The sequence below is a fragment of the Hydra vulgaris genome, chromosome 05, assembly GCF_038396675.1.
Source record: "Hydra vulgaris chromosome 05, alternate assembly HydraT2T_AEP".
In the NCBI taxonomy this organism is placed as follows: domain Eukaryota; kingdom Metazoa; phylum Cnidaria; class Hydrozoa; order Anthoathecata; family Hydridae; genus Hydra; species Hydra vulgaris.
Window position 1 is genome coordinate 30635262 of NC_088924.1, and position 16719 is coordinate 30651980.

The following is a 16719-nucleotide window of genomic DNA, read 5'->3' on the forward strand; positions in this document are numbered from 1 at the left end:
CCATTTTTTAACATCATTAAAAAAATCAAATTTTTTCATGGTGTTTTTGAATCAATTTTTTTTAGAAATGTTTTTAGAAAACATGATTATCATTTGTGACCCAACATGAATACATTAACAACTTTTGAAGAAATTTTTTTTCTAATATTAGGGACCTGTCTGATGTTTAAGGGTCAAAATGGGGCGGTTTCCCATGTCTTATATATATATATATATATATATATATATATATATATATATATATATATATATATATATATATATATATATATATATATATATATATATATATATATATATATATATATATATATATATATATATACATACATATATATATACATACATTAATTAATATTTTAATTTAGTTATTTTTCTTTCTTTTTTTTTTTCAAGAAATACTGCTTTTTATTTATTAAAATAAAGTTTTATTCAGTTTAAAATAGAATTGTATTATATTATATTGATACCTAAAATAAAGTCGCATTATATTTTATATAATTAGTTACCTAATTAACTTTTACAATATATTGATTTTTTACTTCGTATCAAAAATGTTGTTATTCATATTATATTTTTTTACATTTATTACACACTTTTAAAAAGGAAATTTCAAAATGATGACTATTTTGTTATACTTATTTAATTATTCATATTATTTTTTCAACATCCCCACGTTCCGAGGCCCCATTTTAAATTTAACGTTATTGACTCACGTCAAATTTTGTTCAAAGATTTGACAAAGTGGTGTTTAACAAAAATTTTCTTGACATAAAGAAAATAAATTCAGCAATTTAATTAAAAAATATATATTTAAAAATCAAACTCGGTGGTAATAAATGTAATAAATAAGGGAGATAGTATCTTAATCTTAATAAAAAATAAAGGAGATAGTATCTATCTAATTACCAAATAAATGCGCTTCCAGTTAATTTATCTCGGCTCGCCTGCTTTTCTTGGATTTCAATATGTTCCTCAAAAACTTTGTTTTTACCTCTTAAAGAAGTATCTAACGCTCGACTTTTTATTCTAGAAAAATCGTCAAAGGTTAAATGCCGATTTTCGTTTGCCGGTGTCAGACGAGATGCATTATTAATTGTATAAGTTCCTACAGTTGACGAGTTAAACAAATCATGAAACTCAATTCTAGAAGATTTATTTGGCTTGTTAAAGCGACTAAATATATCCTCTCGAGGAGCGCGAGTTACAAGTGTCTTCAATTTATCCTATGACAATTAAGAGTTTTTTTAAAAAAAAACTTGTGGAAAAATGAATATAAATAGTTAATGCAGAAAAATAACTACAAAGCATACATTTAGAAATATCGTGAACAGTTTGTAATTTAAAGTTCGCCATTTGCAATTTTAAACATTGTAAAATAAGTAAAATATTTACCTGATTTTGATTCGTTGGTTTTGATCGTAAACCCGTAAAAAACGATGTTAAGCCGTTACGAATATTTGACCAATTACTGTGCTAAATTATTTAAAATTGAGTTGGTAAAAATAATAAAATAGTTTAGTTTTTACAGTTAAGTAAAAAGTTAGTTAAAAAAGATAAAATAATCGAAACCAATTTTAAAAGTAAAAAAATTACTTTTGACAATTGTTTTTTCTTTTTTACATTTTTTATTTTTTTTTTGGCTTCACTATTTTTTATTGAACAAATTTACCTTTTTATTATTGATTAAATTGCTAGAGAAAAACTCAAACTTCTCAGATTCTCTTACAGGAGTTATATCCAAATCACGTGCTGCAACCTTGTTACTTTCAATGTTTGTTAATCTATTGTTACTGCGTTTAAGTTTTAATTCGTGTAAACTATATGATGCACTCTGGTGATTGTTTGAATTTATTTTTAACGCCAAAGTTTCTCTCGCATATTTTGCTGAGTTATGGTGGTTGTTGTTTATTTTGTTGTCATTATACAATTTTTTTTTATAATACGATTGTGGAATATAATTTGTTTTTTCATTGAAATTGGATTCTGTTTGTTTTGAATTATTAGTTGCTTCAATGTCTTTTTTATAATTTATTACATCACGTTTATCATAATTTGATCTTTCTTGTAATTCTTTATGTTTATCGTTGTTGTCAGAAAAGTTAACTAAATTACTATCACTTAAATAACTTTTGTTTATAAAATGTCTATTTACTTTTGATGATTGACTAGGCAATTCACTCGATAAGTTGATTTTACTTTTATTTGATTTTGAAGCAGGACGATTTGAAAAACCTGTTTGAGAACATAGCGTATTATTTTGTTTTGTAGAATTATGGTAACCATGCTTTAATCTTTCTTCGAATTGTCTGGTGGTTGATTGCTTGGCATTATCTGTAACGTTATTTCTGTATTTATTAATCAAGGCTGGACTATCTGAAAAAAAAGTTTTATTTTTTTGCATCTTAAATTTTCCAATATTAATTTGATCAAAATCATCATTTAAGTTATGTTTAAAAAGGTTATTAGAAGTTTTGTACAATTCTCGTTTATTTCTTTTATTTTTCGTCGTTGATGAATCTGACCACGTGTCAAACTGAAACATTACTTCATCGTTGACTAACATTCTATTTTTTTCTTTTGATTTTAATGTTAGTATTTTCTTAGAAGCTGGTTGATACTCTTCAAAACGAACACGTTTGAGGGAATTATGTTCTGTAGCTTTTGACATGACCTTATAAAATAATTTTTTAAAAAAATATTATATTTAAGATTTTTATCTACTATTTTTTATGTTTATACCAGGTGTTTTTAAACAGTTCTATAAATTTTTTGCTTACTTTTTGTAAATTGTTGTGATGCTACAAGTCTAAAATTATGTTTTATAATCCATTTATTTATTTTAACCAAAAAAATAATAACTATAATATATAATTGAATGAAATATTTTTTCTTTATGTTTATAATCTTTTTAATTATTTTATACTTTAAAATCTATTTAGCTATTTCATGTTTTAAAATCCATTTATTTATTTTAACCATAAAAATAATAATAACATAATATTATAAACGACAAATGAAAAAGCTTTAATTATAAAAATATTTTATATAAACAAATTTAACAATAATAAAAAATAATCATTATTAAAAAGTAAAGAAGTAAACATCGTCAAGTCAAAACATTTACAACTAAAAAAAAAAATTATTACTACTATTATAAAATTATTATGAAATGATTACTACTATAAAATCATTATAAAATGATTACTACTATAAAATCATTATGTAAACATCACAATAAATAATATTAAGTATTAAACTTGAACAAAGTATATATAATTAAAATTAGTAATAATGTTTTAATTAGTAATAATAAGAGTAAGATTAAATAAAACGATTAAATAAAATAATAAAAAATGATGATAAAGTAGTAAATATAATAAAAATAAATAAAAATAAATATAATTATTATCCTTTAAATAAATTTTCAAACAAAAATTTTTTTAAATTAGTTTTCGTTTAAAAGAACGAAGTTATTAACAATAAGGGTATTTAGATCTGGGTTTTTTTTCAACGAATGGTATCGATAAATTATGTTTGTAACGTAAATAATACCTGAAAACCATATTTACGAACAAAAAAAATGAACAATCATTAATTATTTTAAAAAACTTACTTCAAAAAGTATGTTTGCAGTGCTTTTTTTCCCAAGCGTTTTAGCGTAATCCAATGGCTTTTTATTTGAGCTGTCAACACAATCGACATTTGCGCCACTTTTTTTAAATAAAATAAATGTTAAGCAAAGTTTGATAAAAAGGAGTAGATAATATTCAAATGATTTTTTTAAATTAAACTTCTATTATCTTTGTTACTCTCTCAAACAAAAACTCCAAAATAAAAACCTTGTTAAACGCGTCAAAAATTTTATAGTATTTTAATTTTTAAAACTAAAAATAAAAAACTCACCATGCAATTAATGTTTCAATTGCTTTGTCGTGTCCACACCAAGCTGCTATATGGAGAGGAGTAGTGAAGGTCTTATCTTTTTCATCCGGATTAAGTCCACAGTGTTTAATTAACCATTGAATAACTTTAGAATGACCTTCTGCAGCTGCTACGCAATAAAAATAAAAAAAATACATATGTATGATTGTAAAATACGTGTGTTAGTAAGTAAGTAAGTAAGTACGTAAGTAAGTAAGTAAGTAAGTAAGTATGTATGTATGTATGTATGTATGTATGTATGTATGTATGTATGTATGTATGTATGTATGTATGTATGTATGTATGTATGTATGTATGTATGTATGTATGTATGTATGTATGTATGTATGTATGTATGTATGTATGTATGTATGTATGTATGTATGTATGTATGTATGTATGTATGTATGTATGTGTGTATTGAATATTTTTTATTAATAGTAAAAATCTTACCGTAATGAAGGAAAGATCTACCTTCGTTGTCTTTACTAAAAACAGCATGAGCTGCTTTAAGCAAGTACCGAAGACACTCTAACTTGCCCTCTTGAGATGCTACATGACAAGGAGTCATTCCATTTATAGTTTTTACATTAGGAGAAGTTGAAGAATTTTTAATTAACCAAATTAAACAATCAAGTTGACCTTCTTGAGCTACAAAAATTTAAAATCGCTACAAATATAAATTTAGTGTTGTTTGTTTTTTAAAATTACCCATTTTACAAACCTGCTATGTACAATGGTGTTACATGAGTATTGTCCTATAAAAAGAAATATCTTTATGAGTATTTATTTTGATAAAAATTTAAGGATGTAAACATTACCTTTACTACTATATTATGAATAAATTTCCAAATGAAAAAATTTGATATAATGATTTTATTGGTCAACTCATAAAATTAAAAACTAGTTCTCTTAAATCTGGTGAACAAAGCAGATGTGTATGATGCATAAAAATAATTTTTAATATATATATATATATATATATATATATATATATATATATATATATATATATATATATATATATATATATATATATATATATATATATATATATATATATATATATATATATATATATATATATATCTTTTAGCCTGTTCGGTTGTTTTTTTTTTTAATTTTAAATGGTTTATTAAACAATAATTAATATTCCTAGATCCACGATTGAATCAGACAATTTTTCTCCCCCATTTATTATAAAGTACCGGTATATGATATATGCTTGAGTAAAATTGTATCGAAAACATAATGCGTATTAAGAAGAAATAAGAAATTTTTCAATGATGATTGAGCGTTTCGCGTGTTCGGTTGTTTTTTTTAATTAGGTTTTTTAAAAAGAGTTTTTTTACAAAAAGTTGTCGCTTGATTTAAAATATTATACACAGAGGCGTAAATCCTGGGAGCCAGAGAATTCTGGAAAAATTAATATCAAAAAATTATTTATTAGTACAAATGAGTTTGAAGGTTTAACTAAACTATACCCTATTATATTGTTTAATAAAATAAACTGTGACAAATTTAAATGATAATCTTGTATTATAAAAAAAAAAAGACTTTCTTTTAATTTTTTTATAAAGTATTTTAATCTGTTCAATTTTCTTAGTTTTTATTACTTATTCTGCTTTATAAAAGCTATTTTATATTTCTCTGTCAGCTTTTATTGCTCAGTCTAATTTCATACTTTTCTGTCAGCTTTTATTGCTCAGTCTTGTTTCATATTTCTCTGTGGGCTGTCATGGCTCAGTCTAGTTCAAGCAACGCAGATTACCTGCACCAAACATGGTAGTGTTTATTTAACTACAAACCTTTATAAGTGTGGTGAGTCTAAAACTTGAATACGTAAATATTTAATTATTTTGCTGTTTAGTTTGTGTATACTTATTTTTACTTGAACACTGTTCTAATTTCTCTTAAAAATTATATGCAGTTTCTTAAAAGTTATTTTCAACTAATAAAAATTTTGTAAAGTAGTGGTGGTAAAAGAGTTAACAGAATTACTAACTTATTTTTACGAAATAATTACGGAAAAAGGAAAAAAAGGAATAATACCGAAAATGCGAGTTAGGAATAGTTATTAATTATTTTTTCTGAGAATAACATTCCTGTGTCATTCACATGACAGTGGGACCCCCACTAGAAAAAATTTTTAATTTTCAAACACTTAATGGAGTTGAGAAAACACAAAATAAAAGACTATAGATGGCCGGATAAATTGTATTCATCGAGAGTAGCTGTTATACCTTTAACAACAGCATCTGTTTTTACTTTTGGTCGATCTACTGCTTGCAACTTAAGTTTGCTTTGTTTATTCCTTAACACTAACACTTGATATTCTTGATGACTAATATGTTTACCATCAAAGTGAACTGACATGCTTTCTAAATGTAGCGTTTTCTTCATTTCTTCTTTAAGTTTAACAGCTTCTTTAATAGTTGATCTGAAGGCACCAGATATAAATGCCCTGTCTGCAAGGTATCTGAATGTCAATCCCATCTTGATATAACTGTTGACAAATGGTTTTTGTTTTGCTGGTTGATAGCTTTGAAAATGCTACTAATTTGGTTGTAGTTTTGGTTTTGCTGTAGTTCTTGCTGGTTGCTGTAGTTATTGCTGGTTGTTGTAGTTCTTACTGGTACTTGTGGATCTTCTGAATATTCAGAAATCTTATGTCCTTATTCTGCAACCATTTTACATTTATTTTAAACTTTTCTTGAAGAGAATGCTTCCTTTGGAAAAATAATTATGCACAGGTGCTGTTTTTAGGATATATTTGGATATGTTTTCAATATAAAAAATCAATTTTTTAATCTTTCGATTCCCGTATGTATTTTGGCAACATGGTATCTTTTTTATATATTTTATTTTGCTTATGATTGGCAAAATTTTTTTTCCATTTGCCCTCTTTTAAGCCAATATATTACAATTACGATTTTTGTATTTTTTTTATTTATGGTTTCTTTTTTGTTTAAGAAGGCATTATTGTGACTATTTATAATTATTTTCACAATTCTTGTGCAACTGTAGATCCTTGTACAACTGTAGTACTTAGCAACTGTAGCACCTTTAATTATTATTCCATTGAAAATTTTATGTAATTTATTAGAGAACATAGAGTGACGATTGACTAATTTTAGAAATATTTCTCCGATGTTAGTGGAAACATATTTGCTTTATGTGGGGTTGAACCGCTTTTTTGCATTCTTTTTTTCTGGGTCAAATTTAATTTAAAAACTTTGAAATCTAATCTTTTTAAGGGCGTCTTTGTAAATATGTTTAAAGGATTTAAATACATTTTCATCAGAATAGTTTTGGTTTAGTCTTAATTAAAACTAGGATTTTTTTTAAAGTTTGGGGTGGATCATTTGAGTTATTATTAACATACTATAATTCATCATTCAGTTTTTTGAAAAAATTTTTGGAGAGGCAAAATGTGACATCAAGAAAGTTCACAATTTTTAAATTTATTTTGTAAAAAATTTTTGGAGAGGCAAAATGTGACATCAAGAAAGTTCACAATTTTTTAATTTATTTTGTTTAATTTTGAAAGCCAATACTTTTTAAAAAAATCTTATAATATCTTTTCTAATTTTATTGAGATGTGGACCAGATTTTTTAGACATTACTATTAAACCATCATTGCAGTAACCTAATTGATTAATATTGCGTACTTAATAAATCTAAAGTATATAGTCCAACAAACTCACAAATTTCATGAATGCGGAGTCTTAAAAGGGCTCCGGCTTTATTGAAAACTCCGGCTAAATGTTCAACGCGAACATTTTGTAAATAATAATTTGTTATCAAGTTTTTTAGAGTTTATTATCATTAACATGTAGAATTCTTAAGGATTGAATTGCTTTAATATACTTAATTCCATCGTCTTGATGAAAAAGGGTACATTGTACAAAACTTTCTAATCTTTGTGTTTGTAACTCTTACCCCAAAACAGAGAATTCTTTGTTGTTTTCTGGTGTTGTGATAAATAAAATTTTAACTTGAAAAGAGCATATAATTATGATCCAAAAAAAGATTTCAAAAAATATTGGTCCACTGTGGACCAATATTTTTTGAAAACCATGCAAAACCATGCTTTACAAATTATTGCAAATGTAGATCGCTACTCAATTTAATAAACATAAAATACTTAAAATATTTTTTCTTAAACTTTATCAAATGAAGCTTTTAATTAAGAGTAATAGCGTGGTTTTTACCGCATTTTTAATCATATTTGTTTTATCTATAAGTTTGTAAGGGTGTGCATGTATCTTTATTTTTTACATATTATTTGCATATCAATACAATACAATTAATGTATAATAAAGTTGTGTTTTGTATGTTAATTTTTAGTTTGTTCATAATACACATTATAATAAGTTGATTTATTAAACTACACAAAATGGGCGTGTTCCGTTAATCCATTAACAGCTAGTCGTTAACAGCTGGTCGGGCTAACTTGTCGTTACTTTTGTTGTCATAATAATAAGTTTACGACAGTTGATGAGTTTTAGTAGGTCTTTTTTGAATCATTTATAAATGATTACCACTAGTTTTATGAACATTGTTTTATATGGACTCTAACCTGGTTGATGGAGTTCAAAGTTGAGAGAATGGACACGGTTATGGACATCAATAAATGCAACGTTTCACCCCACCTTTACTTAATCAACAAGCACAACTCTAACGGCTAAGTCACTAGAACATAACTCAACAACATTCAAAAAAGACCTGGACGTTTAAATTACTAAAGAATTAAAGCTCGAGAATCAAGGACAAATGTCTTTGAAATCTTAAAACACGCCTATATCAGCATAGATATCAAAATATATGCAAACTTAAGTTTAGAGTTGTCACAATGTCTTTAAATGCCATATCTGAAACATCAAAAAGTTCTGTCTACGTCAACGGCTTTATATTACCATTATTATAATGTTAGCCATTCTAAAAAGATATAATAGCTGGAGGGAGAACGAAGTTAAAATACGTCATTTCTCAAGGAACATTCTTAGTTGTAACATAATTTTCTATTAAACACCACGTAATTATTATAATTTAAAGTTAACCAATCACATTCCACTTTTAGCAAAAATTGTTCAATGATATTGCTTCAAAACGTCATAAGCAATTGAAGCATTGCAAATAAAAGATGGAAGTTTAAGAAATTCGTAAACAACTTTTTTTTTCCAAGGAAAAGTCTTTTTTTTCCAAGGAATAACCTTTTTAAACCAAATGGGAAATTCAAAAAAAATAAGTGTTTAGAAGGGGCAATAATACCTAACTTGCTACCTATAAAGACCTATTTAATTTCAGAAAAAGATATTGCATGTGGAGAATTAAATTTTTTGTTATAGCCATTGAAACTTGTGTCACGGAAGGAACCTCCTCGTCCCTTTCGCGATACAAGTTTTAAACGCCTATAACTAAAAATTTAGAATTCTAATAACAACATCTTTTCTCAAAATTAAATAGATATTTATGGTTATTTTTTGTTCGAATATTTTTAGGTCCGAGCAATTTAAGAAAGATATTTTTCATAAAACATGACCACAAATATATAGCATGTAATAAAGAATATGATAATAAAAACTTACATATAAGAAAAACAATTATACACATGTAAAAACAAATTATGACATACAAACGATGAATATTTATAAAACTATTATTTACCAACCCTTAATTTTTTTGTTTAAATACAATAACAACTTGATACCTAAAAGCCTTATTTAAAATTTATAATAATGAGAACAAAAAAGTCTTTTTTTAATAACCAATGAAATATTACCAAGAATAAATAGTTTTCTGAATTTGGCATAGCATAAAACTTTGCTGACCAAAACTATGGACACTTTTCAAAAAATATGGTAAAGTCAAGTTTGTAATAAAAAAAAGTATTTCTTAAACTAAATAAATATTTATTTTTAAATAACATCGAACTTCTTTTTATCTGGATCAATCTTATTTTATTTTAAACTTTTAAAAAATATGTTTTTAATTTTATTCATATCTATGTTGTGTCCATTATAAACAAATAAGTTGTGATTGTTATAAAACTGTTTGCAAGATTAAAGGTTGCAGTTGTTTAAAACTTGCCTGCAAGGTTGTTATAGTTAAAAAAATTGTTTGCAATAATAATATAGAAGCGTAATATAAATACTCTAATACGCTAAACTGGTTAAACCTTTTTATTTTTATTTTATCTCACCTTTAGTGATACTGCTTCTTTGTTAATTTCGTGCAAATATTGTAGAATATGCAAATGACCGTTAGATGCAGCAAAATGTGCAGGAGTTGCACCGGTGCTAGATCTGAACATAAAATTTTTTATCAATTTTTATATAAATATGTTATATACATATATATATTAATATTTACTTTTTCTTATTTATATACATACATATTTACTACCCAGCTAGTACACATACGTTGATAAATCGTTAGAACAATGTTGCACGTTGTGTTGGCCCAATATCAACCGCCCACGTTGCTTCTATGTCATTTTGGTTACAAATGCAACGTTGCCAACAACAAAAACACAACTTTGGCCCAACGTTGTATTTGAAGTCGGCATTGCGTAATTATTTACGTTGATTCAACGTTGGCACAAAGTTGCATTTTACGATGGCGAAACGTTGTATTTAACAACCAAAAAACAAATTTGGCCAAACGCTGTATTTTAAGTCGGCATTGCGTAATATTTTGCGTTGATTTAACGTTATATTTTACGTTTGCACAACGTTATATTTAGCTTTTATTGGAATTAAAATTATTTGTTTTATATTTTATAATATATATATATATATATATATATATATATATATATATATATATATATATATATATATATATATATATATATATATATATATATATATATATATATATGTTATTTTCTTATACATTGCTTTTTTTATTATTACAAAATAATAAATATTTACAATTTTTTAATAACTATCTCTGCGTAAAATAACTGTAATTACAATAATATAATTCTGCTTTTATAAGGTTATATAACGATAGGTTTTATAATATTTAACACTGTTTTGTTTCATAATTTATACATGGCTCTATCCATATTTGTTAACAATATATATTTATATTATTATTATTTTAATTTTTTTTTTTGATTTTTAATGTTATTTAAATTTTTTATTAAAAGAAATAAAAAATTGCAGGACTTTTACACAAATGTTACGTTACGAACACTACAGATAATACAACCGATATGTTGAAAATATATATCATAAAATAAGGGCTGGCAGTGATTGTCAAATCATAAATTACAATAATATCGTTGTATAAAAGAAATGAAAAAGTATTTGGCAGAGAAGAGGAAATCTTTATACATGTATATATATATACTTTTATATATTTATACATACATACATACTTACACCATTTTGATGAATCAACATAGATGATGTTGTTTGTTAATACTTATTATACTGCATCTGATTAGCAGTCATTATTTATGTTTTTTTGCATATGGCTTGATATTTCGTTATGTAAAAAAGAGAAAAATATATTAGCAAAATATATTTTCATAACCAACTGAAATAATTGAATGAAAATTAATTCTTATAAATTATACAAATAAATATTTGTATATGTGCCTTTTCTCGATGCAGACACAACGTTGATCCACTGTATAAAATCTAACGTTATTCCAATGTATTTGGATCAATGTTGATTTAATTTATATAATTCAACGTTAATCTATACAAATTGGATTAATGTTGCGTTATAAACATTTGATCCATATACGTTGGATCAGTGTTGAATTTACATCGGAAAAACAACCGACTTTTGCGATGTTTTTACGTTGGACCAATATAATTTTGCTAACTATTTTTAATCACGTTGTTATTAAGGCTTTAATTAACATAAATACGATACAACTTTCATTGAACCAACGTTGTATTTGCATCGGAGAAAATAGTCGACGTTTGCGATGTATTTACAAACGCTGGCCGAGCGTAAGTGTGCTAGCTGGGTATATTTGCATCATTAGGAAAAAAGAATTTACCTGTGATTATCGCACGCTCTCTATATAAGCAAAAAATTAATTTTAAATGAGTTACTTGCTAGCAGCTGTTTTAAAATTTTCAAGAAATAGGTATGACTAGTGATTAACAAATATCTTTTTGAATTAATTTTTTTGCATATATTGTTGCTTCACAGAAGTCAAAAATTTTTTAAATGATACTAATCATATTTTATTTTGAATGTATTCTTTTTAGTGGTACTTAAGCGTAGCTATCCATGTATAAAAGCAAAACTATAATTTTCAATGTTATTACCTTTTTTGAGCTTTTGTAATACATAGAAACGAATTTAATTAGTTTATTTATTTTGATATTACCAAAAAAGATTTTATCAGATGTTACGATAATGAACACAGGTTTATTAGATGTTATTTCAATATAATGTACACAAGTTTATTTTATGTTTATTATATATTATTATTAATTACAAGGTTTTAAAATGAATTACCCAAACTCATCTTTATGCAAGATAACTCGGAAATATGAAGCTTAATGCAACCAAGTGGTTCCTAAGGGTCTTATTTTAAAATAAAAAATATCAAATTTTGGATCAGCATTATATAACAGTTTTTTTTTTATTCATTTTGTGAACAAACTTGGAACATGGCCGTTTGATAAAATGGCCAAATTTAAACAAGGCCTGTTTGATAAAAATCTGTTTATATCCAATAATAATGTTGGTACGTTATTTGTAGATATGAATATAGAATCTTTTAAAAAATAAAATAGTCTATAAACAATGATGTTATTTTCCAGACTCTGACGGGCACAACTTTTATCCGAATTCCTAACCGTATTAGACACAAGTTTGAAGAAAAGAAGAAAAAGATTTGAAAAAAAAATCACTTGATAAGTTTTAAAATTATCAAATGTGCTTACTTCAATGCTAGATCAATAAACAATAAACTACATCATCTACATAATCTTCTTGAAAACAGCAATTTTGATATCATAACCGAAACTGGGCTAAATAAAAAAACAACTAATTCATTATTGTTAAATGGAAATAATTTTATAGTATTTCGGCATGATCAGTATTTGGCATAATTACCTTCTAGATCTTATTCTAACTAATAACTCAAAAAATGTTTTTAATGTAGAAGCTATTGCCCCATTTACAAGCACTTGCGAATACTGTATGATTGTTTTCGATTGTAATTTGGAGAAATCTAAATCAATTAAAAAATCAATTAAATACAATTTTTACAAAGGTGATTACAACGCCATACAATCAGATTTACAAAATATAAACTGGTATATGCTAGCCAAGCAAAATCAAGATGTTGAAATATTCTGGCAATTAATTGTAAATATTTAAACTCATCGTTACTATTCCAGTATATTGCAATAGAAAAAATATTCGGAAATTGGCCTCTAAAAGACGTTCTTTTGTATTCTCTATAAAATATACAAAAGAACTGGTAATACATCCATTCATATCAAATATTAGGTTTGTTCTCCTTTATACGATGCATAAATAAATGTTGTATTTTCAGAGAGAAAGATTTAGTCGATAAAGATAATATTGCCCAGTTTTATTCTTTCGCAAAAGCAAAAACCAAATGCTGTAGTTCTGTTTTTTGTGTTAATGTTCTCTTAGCGCAGATGATTTTAAAAAATCTTTTAAGCAATTTTTTCAGTTCTGTTACAGATAATGGTATTATACCTGCATTAGATTTGCCAACACACTCAAACTCTTTAGATAATGCTTCCATACAGCTCTGAAGTTTCATCCCTAAAAAATCTTCTACCAAAGTTCTCCAAATCACCTGATGGATACCCAGCAATACTTCTAAAATCACCTGGTGGATACCCAGCAATACTTTTAAAATCAATCGTAAATGCAACTGCTATTTCTCTTTCCATAATGTTCAAAATCTCAAAAAATGCCATACTTTTAATCTGGAAAAACGCTATAGTGTGCCGCATCTATAAGAAAGGAAACCCGACATTAACCACTATAGACCTATTTCTATAGACCACTATAGACCTTATATAAACCACTATAGACCTATATAACTATAGACCTATTTCTACAACGTGCATTGTTTGTAAGGTTATATAGTCAATTATTTCAGAATGCATTACAAATTATTTACTTATCAATAACCTTATTACCGCTCATCAGTTTGGCTTTTTAAAGCGTAGGTCCACCTGAACACAGATGTTGACAACTTTAAATGAGTGGACAACTGTTGCTAATAACAAAAAGATAGTTGATATTGTATGTATAGACTTATATGAGAAAGCCTTTGATTCTGTGACTCACTCTAAGTTATTGTTCAAATTGCATTGTTATGGTATCTAGTATGAATTGCTGAACTGGATTACCAATTTTTTAACAAATCGTTCTCAATGTGTCTTCGTTGGTAACTCGTACTCAAAAAAAATTCTTGTAAAGAGCGGAATACCTCATAGGACTGTTTTGGGACCCATCTTATTATTAATTTTTATAAACGATGTAACTTCATGTATTAATGGTGATTGCAGCATTAAGTTGTTTGCTGATGACAGAAAGATGTATCAAGCAAGCAATGATGGAAACAACATATATCTCATCAATATTTTAAAAAAGTTTTCAGAATGGTCAAAAGTTTGGCAACATAATATAGCAACCAAAAAATGTTTTCATCTATGCTATGGAAACAATTCTTTAAATTCATACTCAATTAACATTAGTACATCTATTAAATCTATTAATTCAATTCAAGATATCGATATAGTTGTATCTTCGGATATAAATTTTTCTAATCACTGTTCTTTCATTGCAAGCAAGGCACATTCTCGTTCCTACTTAATTTTAAAATCCTTCATCAGTTATAATTTCAAGCTTCTCATCAAATCCTGTAATAAATCTTGTAACTCTGTGTGGAATCCTCATCTTTTAAAAGATATACGTTGGTTAGAAAAGGTTCAGAAATCCTATACTTGAAGTGTCTGTAAAAGATGTCGTATTCCTTATAAAGATTATTCTTTAAGACTCAATATCTTCATTCTAGAACCTCTTGAATGCCGTAGAATAAAATTTGATCTTGTAATGAACTATAAAGTTATACACAGCCTTGTCGATCTAACTTTTTCTGAGTTTTTTATATTTGCTCCTTCTTACTATCCTACAAGATGTCATGCACGAAAACTTTATTTATGTATTAAATATAAAAATGATACACGAAGATTTTTCTATTATGAAAGAACTATCAAGGTATGAAATTACCTACATAATTATATTGTTTACTCGTCCATTTTATCTTTGTTCAAATCAAACTTAAAAAGGTACAATGTTCATCACTATAACACACTATTTTAACTAGTTGTTTTTTTTTTGTTTTTTTGTCGGTGTTACATAAGAGTAATTTTGATATTACCTGTATTATCTTTTTGTATTTCTTCTTTTTAAATGCAAATAAATCAGAAAATAAATAAATAAAAATAAATAAAAGTTTTTTGAGCTTGAAGGAACAATTAAGGTAAAAGGATGCACCTTAGCTCAAAGATAAATTACTCGAGATTGAGTCGATGATAGTTTGTGATTTAGCAGTTACCATGGTAGTATTTAAATAAAATAAAAATATATGCAACCTAATGACAATGGAACAAAGACTCAAACATGAGCCGGCAGCTAGATCAGGTCCAACAAAATTTATAATGATTTTTTGCATTTTGTCTAAAAGAGATTTGGCCTCATTTAAAAAACTAATAAAAAATGGCAAGCGTGATATAGAGAGGCAATCTTTGGAGATGTTAAATTTTCAATGAATTGTATAAATGTTTTCAATAAGAAACCAAAAGTGAATGATTATCCAAGAAGATGTAAAGTAAAGGAATCGGTGAGTGTGTTCATTAATATAGGAATCGGTGAGTGTGTTCATTAATATAGGAATCGGTGAGTGTGTTCATTAATATAGGAATCGGTGAGTGTGTTCATTAATATAGGAATCGGTGAGTGTGTTCATTAATATAGGAATATAAAAAAGAGTTATTAGTAGTAAAAAAATAAGTTTTGTTTGGGTCAAATTTCACCAGTCACTGTAAATCCCAAACTGCCACAGAAGAGAAATTATATTGTGACTGCCTCAGAAGAGAGATGATATTGCAACTTACACATAAGAGAGATGATATTGCGAATGTTCTAAGTGATCAAAAAGTGATGACTTTTTAATAAGACTGGATTATATAGTTGTGTCATCAACAAGCAGATTCGCTTTAAAGACAAGATGTTGTAATTTAGATCAAAGGAAAGTTATTAATAAAGATGAGAAGTAATACAAAAACAAGGATGGAGCTTTATAGTCTCCCAAAAGTTACTGGAAACAAAAGAGAGTGCTGTCCATCAAGGTAAACTTTAATACTGCTCTAAAAAAAGAATAGTTTATCTATTTAAAAACCTTACAAGACACACAATATGAAGCAAACTTTTGGAGAACACCAACATGCTAGATTTTATCCAAAAAATTTATTATGTCCAAAAGAATATCTCTTTTGTAAGCAGTTTAAAGGGAAACAATTTTAGCAACCAGAGCCGACGACACTGGGGGGCCGGGGGAACGTACCCCTCCACTTTTTTTATAAAAGACCTTTTTTTTTTCCAAAAGAAAATTCAAGATAAAGGAATTTTTTTTTTAATTTACGATTGTGCCCACCACTTCGAAACCCGTGTCGTAAGCCTTGGCAACAGAAGCAAAAGTAAATTTAATGCTTTACAATAAATTAACTTGTTTCTTTGAATAGTGTCTTTTAGAGGAAATCCTTA

At 26.3% G+C, this 16719-nt stretch overlaps 1 protein-coding gene across 5 annotated transcripts in view; it reads right to left on the bottom strand.

Annotated features, from left to right (window-relative positions):
* Positions 1–793: 793 nt before the first annotated feature.
* LOC136071953 (homeobox protein 2-like) overlaps positions 794–16719 on the bottom strand; it is a 33283-nt gene continuing 17357 nt past the window's right edge. For 2 of the 5 annotated variants that reach the window (XM_065797900.1, XM_065797901.1), the window contains exons 3-10: positions 10130–10232; positions 4649–4682; positions 4378–4575; positions 3907–4054; positions 3617–3713; positions 1673–2674; positions 1396–1476; positions 794–1226 (exon numbers count right to left, since the gene is read on the bottom strand). In XM_065797900.1, the coding sequence (XP_065653972.1) occupies positions 906–1226; positions 1396–1476; positions 1673–2674; positions 3617–3713; positions 3907–4054; positions 4378–4575; positions 4649–4682; positions 10130–10232 (1984 nt within the window). In that variant the 3' untranslated portion in view covers positions 794–905. Of the gene's footprint in view, positions 1227–1395; positions 1477–1672; positions 2675–3616; positions 3714–3906; positions 4055–4377; positions 4576–4648; positions 4683–10129; positions 10233–11318; positions 11600–12848; positions 12936–13020; positions 13113–16719 lie in introns of those variants that run through there. The other 3 variants (XM_065797904.1, XM_065797903.1, XM_065797902.1) reach the window with 3 other exon arrangements.